At 39.9% G+C, this 9951-nt stretch overlaps 1 protein-coding gene across 1 annotated transcript in view; it reads right to left on the bottom strand.

Annotated features, from left to right (window-relative positions):
• Positions 1 to 4435: 4435 nt before the first annotated feature.
• lrrc58b (leucine rich repeat containing 58b) overlaps positions 4436 to 9951 on the bottom strand; it is a 7135-nt gene continuing 1619 nt past the window's right edge. Inside the window, exons 2-4 of the mRNA XM_019261172.2 lie at positions 5850 to 5978; positions 5430 to 5707; positions 4436 to 4778 (exon numbers count right to left, since the gene is read on the bottom strand). Coding sequence (XP_019116717.1) covers positions 4585 to 4778; positions 5430 to 5707; positions 5850 to 5978 — 601 coding nt within the window. The 3' untranslated portion in view covers positions 4436 to 4584. The remainder of the gene's footprint in view (positions 4779 to 5429; positions 5708 to 5849; positions 5979 to 9951) is intronic.

Here is a 9951-nt window from a genome sequence, read left to right as displayed (position 1 = left end):
ACTTATCGTTGGTGAGAGCTTGGTGAATTAAAAGGCTGAAAGACAGACCGGCGTCTGACTGCTGCTGGACTAGTCAGTGATATCAGCTGCTGCTGTGTCTTGTGTTGTTGGTGTTTGGCTTTTTTTTTTTTCATAAGTAATGAAATCATAACAAATACACGTGTACAGCTATAATATATAGCTGTACACTATACTATAATATATATAGTATATATTTACGACAGTGGTATCACACTGCTAAATCGTAAAAATGCCAATTTTTAGATGATGCTGCTGCTTTAGTTGAGTTTTTGACCACTTGCAGACAGTGCAACAAATTATAGACACAATCACATCATGAATATGGCAAAAAAATTACAATTTACACATCAAACAGAGAAAACATTAGAATTTATCTGCCGTTGTGGGACAATTATTCACTCCCATTTTAGCTGTTTTGATCTCCACCAACATCTAAAGGGAAAAATCCAGCTCCCTAGCTGATAATACTCCACTATGTTCTAGTTTCTGACTTTGTCTGCTTGCTGTTTGATGCTGGACAGGTAGCATGCAGATGTTTTTTTTTTTTTTTTACATAATTTCATTCCTTTTTAAATATAAAAATGTTAATTAAAGCACCAAACCAAAGAAGGCTCATTTTCACATTATTAGTGAACATTAGAAACTAGAAAACCTTGAGTTATGATTTTTTTTCTTATTCAGTAATTATCAGTTTTAATTGTCACAGAGGTCTTGGTGCTAACACACATAATATATACTGTCAAGTGTAATATCTCAGGTTTAATTCCAGCTGGGCTCTTTCTCTCCTCAGATTCCTCAGATTTTTGTCACGTACTTCAGCTTCATGTGATAATTTGACGTGATCACACTCTTACAACATATGCACTGCTACATTTTCATGCTTTCATTGCTACAATATTACAATGTCGTCCTGGGTAATCCTGTAGATTCAGGGGGTTATTCATCATAGCAGTCAAACATTGTCACACAGCAGTGGATGTTTATTTGCCCACGACTTCTTTTCTTTACCCGGTAACCAGCTCTACCACCTCTGCTTGCAGGCTCCATGAGACTTTGTCTTTGTGGGATTAGCAGACAACTCTCTGATTGTTGTGAGGGTGCCTGCAGTGTGTGGCTGTCGTGTGTTAAAAGGCTCAGCTGAGTGGAAATTGTGTGAGGTCTGGCATGCATGTTAATACACACCAGCTATATAATGTGAGGTGATATGAGCTGGTTGGTCCCGGGGCGATAAGAAGCTTAGAGTATCAAACATCATGTATGTCAAGGCACTTTGGAACTTTGATCTGCCGATTACCTGAACTACTGACTGTACTGTTCAGTCACCGTGAAGGTTAAGAAAGTGGTGACCCACGAAGAAAAAAGAGCACACAGAGATGATATGAAGAGGTGTGAGAAATATGACCACACGCACATTTACCTTGAGGAGTTGCAGGTGACTAAAACAGGGGCAGCATCCTCCTTTTCTGAAACCAGTTCCACTTGAAATCCTTGTTTTCAAGGCCCAAATTCAAGTCCTATACACTTTCTGCGACTTTTAACCTCAACTGAAGCAGGTTTGACTCCTGACAGCCGGCGACAGCCACCCTCCTCATCTGCCAGTCATAACTCATTGCCTCCAGTTCATCACGGTCGCATCTCAGGTTGCACTGGTGACAGCATGCAATGTGCGAGCACACGTGCACACAGGACTTTTTAGGTGTAACATAACACTCCGCTCAATGTGCTACAGAGTTTCCTAGGTGCCTGCTGTTGGGGAGATGGGGGTCCTTATGTCCACGTGTTCGAAAGAAACACTGCGAGAAACACTGGAACCCAGCTGTGACCTGTTCAAAGACCATTCAAAACAAACAAAATATGTGAAACTCAAAGCATCATTCTTGCCAGCCCGGGCTGAAAGCAGAAGCGGTGAAAGAGGTGAAATGAAATTTGAATGGAGGAGCCGAGATAGGGACAGAAAAGTGTGAAAAGAGACGAGAGGAGAGGGAACAAAGTAGCTGGCGGCGCTTGGCAGGTGACGTTAAGGGATTAGCAGATTGTGCAAATGGCAGAATGCACTCGCCCTGGCATCTCTTGGTTCTGAGGTTACTGAAAAGGTCTCCCAGCATTCAGCCTCCAGAATGAACTCAACTTCATATGCAAATGAAAACCTGGACACATTTAAACTACAAAATGCTCATACGGGTTCATGTAAACAGGCGCACAAAGACTCACTTTTGAAACTGTCCAGCACAAAAACACATTCTGTGTTCTGGAACTTTCGAGTGATTTTCACCTACTAGAGATGTTTGAGTTTGAACTTGGATAGACTTCCATGGCTCAGAACATCCTGATGTACAATGATCACATGTGTGATATACAATGACACACAGGATAAGAATTTCAATATCATCTATATATCGCCTTATTTTTAACATAAGTATAAAGCAGGAACCTCACATAACAGTCTCACATGAGCAGGTACTAGGCTGTACTGCTTGTGAGAATGCAACAAAATCCAGTTCTTCTGGCGAGCAGTGCCGTATGTACAAACGTCAGTACAACAACAGGTCAACAGGTATCAGCGGATCCACTTTTGTGTCTGCTTGGAAGTGTCCCTGACTCTCTTAAACAAAAAAACAAAACTATGCGGATGAAAGGACTCATCTTTTTCTGCAGAAATGGGAAAAATCATCAGACTCTGTGGGAGTTAATCTGGACTACACTGCGCGTACAAGTTTTACTCCTGAGGATGAATTTTATTTCTGAACAAATGCAGTGCTCCCAGTCAATCCAAAATGTTAATAAACCTCAAAGTATTTAACAAAGGAAAAGTGAGTTTTGTCTTTCTGTGGCGAATATCTATGTGCACAATGATTGGTGTGCAGAATTATTATGCAACCAAATGACAAAGTTGCATAATAATACATTTTTTCCCCATCTTGCTTGTTTATTTTCATTTATCAAAGTAAGAATAAGAAAGAAACAACTCAAAACTTACAAATAAACACTTCTATTTCAACAAATATTGTTGACCAGCCTTCTTTTCCATAACTGTCACGAGCTTTCCATCCATGCAGTTTGTTGATGATCAACTTTTCATGCAGCAGAAACCTCGGCTCCTTCAAGAGTGCTGCGTCCCTCTAGAAGACATTTTACAGAACTTGAAGAATGTGAAATGTTCTGTACATTTCCACGGCATCACAAAAAAGTCTTAACACCGTTTAAAGATATTACAATCAGTCTTTATTAATTTTATTATATACTGTACATTATTTCTACTTGGGGCTGCAAGTACATACAATTAATATATCTTAATATATTTTCCGCTTAAGTGCCGTCTATTTTTTTTTACGGGTCATTTAAATATGTAGTTTGTTTAACGTGTGAAAAAAGGATTTCTATAAAAGCAGTTCATTTTGTTATAAAAAGGTTACTTTGTGTGTAAGCTGATGAGTACAAAAAGCACTCAAAACAAAACAAAAAAAAAGTCTTTATAATTCATAATATTATTCTTAATATTAATCTTGTCACATTTCAGGGTGCATCCATCACATTTCAGTTAACCTGTGTTAGAAGTCTCCATTAGCAAGGCACTTAAATGCTCTAGTAGAAGTGTTATTGTAACATAGAGTTCTAGTTTCTCAACACTAAAGGTCCAGTATGAAGCCAAGCTCTCTGTGAGGCCGTTAAATAATCAAGCAAAGATGTAACTAGGAACAGAAACGCTCATTTCCCGTTCAAAAATGAAGTTTCTGTCACAAAAGGAATCAGAATTTGTGAAAAGAAATCTCCGGCCGTGGACTCCATTCACACATCTGTATCATTATGCTCAGAGAAACCAGACAGCCCATAACATAAACACGAAGGCTGCCACTGTGTTTTTGCTGAATAGCTATTGTTTTTGTGCGAGCACAGTAAATGGTTTCCCCCCCGGTCCACCCCACATCCACTTCCTATGAGTAAAGCCTGGACGAGCTTTCTTCCACACACTCACACTCACACAAACCATATTCATAACAGATTCTGGGTATGCCATCGTGGCAAGTATTTTCAAGGCTGATCTTTAAAATACTGCATAAGACCTTTGCCCAGTATGGCAGTGGAAATACGCCCACCTCACACACTGAACTCTCATTAAAATCCATCGGCGTAGCAGCTTTGATGCTCACCTGGTCAGAGACAATGAAGTGAAAGCTAGCCGTGTCACCATATCCGAACTTTCAGAATAAAGCCCCGACTGTTGTATGAGAGATATGCAAGTATGCAGCCCTGAAAAGGAACCGAGCAGCTCCTTCAGTGTTTCACCGTCCTCCTTTGATGGGGTCATGACTGACAGACTGTGGTTTTGCATGGGTATGTAGGAAATATGGGGTTTCCCTTACTCGTGTTATGTAGAGTGATGTGTGGTGAGAACGACTTGTTTTCAGGGCCACGATAGGAGGAGACTGACATCCCACATTTTGTGCGTTACATACAGCCACCGTCTGTAAAACACTATCAGTGTTGGTGCGTGTGTGTGTGTGTGTGTTTATGTCTGTAGAAGTCTGACAGCCAAGTTTATCTCCGAGGCTCCTTCATGTTGTACTATCCCAGAAGCACCCTCTGCAGGCGGTAAGCGGGCACGCTGCTCTCGTCCTCGGACTCTGCGTCGCTCTGCGGGTTGGAGTTGCAGGGAGAGGTGCACTCCGGGGAGCACAGGTAGTGCATGAGGGGCAGCCGGTACTTTCCACAGAAGTCCACGAATTTGATCTGGCGCACACATGAATCGAAGTAGACGCCTGGAGAAAGATTCGAGAGTGACGGGACAAACAAAAGGGAGGTTCATCGATACGGTGTTCATACATTTAATCATGAACTTCAAGACTGTACAGGCAGGAAACAGTGACGGGAACAAACACAGGATATTATTACGATGGTTCAACCCAGGGATAATGTTTATGCTACGCAAAGCTGTCGTCATTTATACATCAGATTTTCCTCTTATCTTTCCTTTTCTCCAGTGAATTGCTGAGGGGTGGAAGTAATGAATTACAACTACTCACATTAGTGTGGTTAAGTCATTTTAGGTACTTGTCGAGCCAGTAATTTTACTTTTACTCAACTAGTAAATTGCTGCTTTATCTGTAAATTTGTTAAGAAAACATGTTATCATTTATTATTGAGTGCTTCGCTGAAATAAGATTTTTTTACATGGAGCATCGGTTAAATTAAACATCTCAGTTAAAAAGTTAAAGTTAAACTTCAATTAAAATTATTTGTTTAAAAACCAGCAGCTTTACTTGTTTTTGACTAATATGAGTATCACCACTGACATTACTGGGTATCTTTGACTTCTTAAATCTGTTTTTACTTTAACTGGACAATTAGACAGTGTCTTATTTTAACAGGTTACGAGCCCAAAAGTTTGAGAAAAATCTTCTTGAAATCACCTGCACACTTGGGGTTAGGGCACTTGCTGGCCAGGTCGAGGTATCGCACCAGGTTCGAGGGCAGGTCTCGGGGCTGGTAGGGAATATTTCGGCTCTTAATGGTACGTCCTGACAGCTCGAGCAGCGATGGGGGGTCGTAGGTCATCTCCTTGACAAAACGCACCACCAGCGGGTTGCCACGGAGACTGAGCTCTTGCAGGTGCACCAGGCAGAGGATCTCCCTCGGCAGGTAAGTGAGCAAGTTGTTGTGGAGGCTTAGAGATCTCAGTGAGTGGAGCCTGGAGTGGGACGGACAAATCATTCATGCAGGAGTGTGTAGTTATGTTATCCGTGCAGGGCAAACGCAAGTACACTTTTAGCTTTTATCTAATCTTTAGGGAGGTTGTACTGCTAAGATACACGTTGTGTATGCGCCATTACCTGGTGAGCTGCGGGGGGACGCTTTGGATGCGGTTGTCACATAGGACCAGATAGCTGAGGTAAGGCAGGTTCGCCACTTCTGCAGGAATGGCTGAGATGAGGTTCCCACCCAGATACAATAGCTCCAGACTGAACAGAAACGAGAGGAAATGCATCAAGTTAGACTCTGCTATGTTTAACTTTTAACACCAAACTGTGATTCTCACAGTTTTTAGTTTTTATTCTGGTTCTAGCTCCATTTTTATGGCATTAAAATCATGTACACATCTATTTTTTCTGTATACCTCAGGTTGGCTGTAAAGCGACCTAGATGCCAACACACTGATGTTCTTTCACTGTAAACTAGAGTTGGAAAAGAAATCACAGCCAGACAGAGATTATTTCCAACAAAGATATTTAACAGTCAGACAGACAAACTGAATAATTGATGACTGATTTTTAAACGCTTACAGACAGAGAATCTCCCATGACTAAAGGATGTGTGCCACTTAAACAGCACAGTGGAAAATCTGTTTCAGTATTAAAAATGTACAACCATAATTTATTTTTAGAGGTTCAGCTTCAACATTTTTTCGCGGTGTTAAAGTAAAAAAGGTAGTCGTGGTTATAAATGAAAAGAATGTCTGTAGTGATTAAAACTCGTAGACACACCACACGGGGGAGCTAAAGATGTATGGTTTGACGCTTTGGAGTGAGTGTCCATGCTTTTGTGTTTTTGCGTTTTAAAATGTGTTTGTGGGGGATTTTAAATCATCAAAACAACAAAAGACAGAACAGATACAACATCTAAAATGATCTCAGATCAGCAGGACAGTTTTCTTATTGCATGCACATTTATAAGCATCAGTATGCAAAGATGTTTTCTTCATGTTTGCAACAAAGATAACCTTGATTACAAGTGATGACCATAAAACTACGGCTTTGATTATGTACCAAAAATGACATGTTTGTTTTATTAAGACAACAAAAGGACCCCCGGTAGGTTAATGGATGTATGGAATACACAGGGGGGTAATTGGCAGTGGAAAAGAGAGACAAGGAGAGAGCAATGGATGGCTGGTCAGCGAAAGTAAGCTGTCAGGCCATCTGCCTGCTGGAACTGATGACACAGCGACTGCGAGACAGGAAGCCATTACACTGTCCTTGGTGGCTGAGCACTGAGCGAGCTCCCTCTGTGACGGGAGCGGAGACATTAAGGGTCTGCAGACTGCCCTCACTGACACTGTGACACAAATCAGCCAGCATATAATGATCATGGTTATTTATGTGTGTGTGTGTATCAAGGACAATATGTACTAAACAAAAATATAAACAACACTTTTCGAGCTCGAGGTCAAGTAAAAATATTTCAGGGTATTAGTGAGCGCTGCTCCTCCGCCACCTGACAGGTGTGGCATATCAAGATGCTGATTAAAAAGGCATGATTACTGCACAGGTGTGCCCTTGAATGGCCACAATAAAAAAGGACACTGTTTTATCTTGTGTCAATTTGACACAGGCTGCACTTAAAAAGTAGAGATCATTAAAACTGTACAGTGCGCAGTATTTGTGTCAACATACGTCCTTCAGATACACCAAGAAATAAATTTTTTTGGCTTTGGACTACATGAATATTTATATTTTACACTAGATAATACAGAAAAAATGTCAAGATTCTATTCTACATACATCAACTTCAAAAAGTGACTCGACTCCATGGCTCAATCATTAATTGATTATTCAAAAAAATCTATTCTAGCCAAGAGGTTTGGATGTTTAATCTTTGGCCTGGCTGTGAGGTCAGTGTGACTCGCTACTGTTAAACTAATTGATAAGATAGAAAGAATCTCACAGCTGGCTGCTTTTTGGGTCAATTTCTTCCAACAGCAAACGTACTTCTACATCTTCTTAAAAGCTTTAAACTGACACAGTAACAGCTGTTTTGAAATCAGTGCCCCTTTTTTCAGTCCTCAGTCTGTTTCGTAATGTTCTTTCGCCATATGTTTTTAGTTCCTTTACAGAGTTGTAAGGTATACTGAGAGGCTGTTGTTTCTCTCCTGTGTGGGCGTATGTAATTACAGCAGTGTTTCTGAATTTAACCTATGTTACATTTCACTACAACAATAATGAACGTGTTTATATTCCGTGGTACTACTACTCTCCTGGCACTCATTAGTAACTACTGTTAGTCTATTTACCCCGAAGTGGCAAACTTACTGGAATGGCTTAATTACGCAATTATCCTGCACACACACTATGAATCATGATGTTTACAGGATAAACTGTCTGGAAGTGAACATGACACACACACACACACACACAGACGTGATCAACACCACTAAACTCAGGAAAGAGGGACCATGTTTTTAAATTACTTTCTGAGAAATGCTACCGATTGCCCAGGACTGACATTAAATAGCTGGGTCAACTGGGTCAAAGCGACTTGTGTGAAACAGAAGGGAAAGTGTGACTTAACTGGGTTTAAGGTACCTTCTATGTCATAACTGATAAAAGAGGATTCAAAGTTGTTCATATGGAGCATACAGATAACAGCTGACAGATAAAAGCCGACTCAGGCCAAACGCAAACCAAACATTTGAAACGCCAAGATTAACTTTTGCACCGAACAGAACGTGGGGACTTATGTTTGGCTACAGACTGACACGGTTGCAAAGATAACATTGAATGTGTATGCTTGTATGTGTATGCTATTGCCTTATTACTAGAGCTACGACATTGTAGTTGATATAATGATGCAACTAATGATCATTTTCTAACCCCATCCACGATAGATTGTTTTTAGAAAGTGAAAGATGCCAATCACTTCTTAAGCTCAAGGTGTCGTCTTTGAATTGTTTGGTGTCCTACAAACAAAACAAAACCAATGGATATTCAATATAAGATCACATTAGACAAAGAACAGCAGCAAATCCTCTTCATTGTGCCCATTTAAACATGAGAAAAATAGAGCCAACGCAGGTGTTTCCAATAATAAAAGCCTTTCCAGTGAGCCAACATGCACTACAGCAGCACGCTGACTCTGTTTGACCTGAATGGAACTGAACCTTAATTAACATCATTGGTAACACCTGTGTTTACCTCCTATTTGACATCAAAAGGCCCATTAAGAAGCTGGAACTAAGTAAATATAGGACTTTATCAATCAGAACTAACCAGCTGTATAGTTAGGCACATTCCTAATAACACAATAACCTAATGGATTAAATCGGCCAATCATCTTGGCTCAATTCAACGCTGATTTTTGATTGGCTGCTAAATTAGTTAGTTAGTTGTCCCGTTGTCAATGGGTAACCATAGCAACGGCACTTAAAAAGGGTTCCACGCGCTGTGTCAGTTGAACTGAAATTAGGTTGAATTTTACAAATTAAAACATACAAACTAACTAGCTGTATAGTTTAAGTCACATAAGAAAGATATAAATTAAAAATTTTGCTTGCAAAATGACTTCAACAGATGTATTACTTATCAACAGCAGCACATTGCTAATAACACAATAACCTAATGGATTAAATCAGCCAATCATCTTGGCTCTAATTCAACGCTGATTTCTGATTGGCTGCTAAGTTAGTTAGTTAGTTGCCCCATTGTCAACGGGTAACCATAGCAACAGCACTTAAAAAGGGTTCCATGCGCTGTGTCAGTTGAACTGAAATTAACCATAGGCTAAATTTCACAAACTAAACCATTATCAATCAGAACTAACCAGCTGTATAGTTTAAGTCACATAAGAAAGATATAAATTAAAAATTTTGCTTGCAAAATGACTTCAACAGATGTATTACTTAGCAGCAGCAGCACATTAACACAATAACCTAATGGATTAAATCAGCCAATCATCTTGGCTCTAATTCAACGCTGATTTCTGATTGGCTGCTAAGTTAGTTAGTTAGTTAGTTGTCCCGTTGTCAACGGGTAACCCTAGCAACGGCACTTAAGGGTTCCTCGTGCTGTGTCAGTTAACTGAAATTAACCATAGGCTAAATTTCACAAACTAAAACATTATCAATCAGAACTAATCAACTGTATAGTTTAGGTCACATAATAAAAGATAGAAAAGTCAAAATTGTGATTGCAAAATGACTTCAACAGATGTATTACTTAT

This window comes from Larimichthys crocea, chromosome XVIII, assembly GCF_000972845.2.
Source record: "Larimichthys crocea isolate SSNF chromosome XVIII, L_crocea_2.0, whole genome shotgun sequence".
Taxonomy (NCBI): Eukaryota; Metazoa; Chordata; class Actinopteri; family Sciaenidae; genus Larimichthys; species Larimichthys crocea.
The sequence above is the reverse complement of the archived record's forward strand: the minus strand, read 5'-3'. Positions and strand labels throughout refer to the sequence as shown.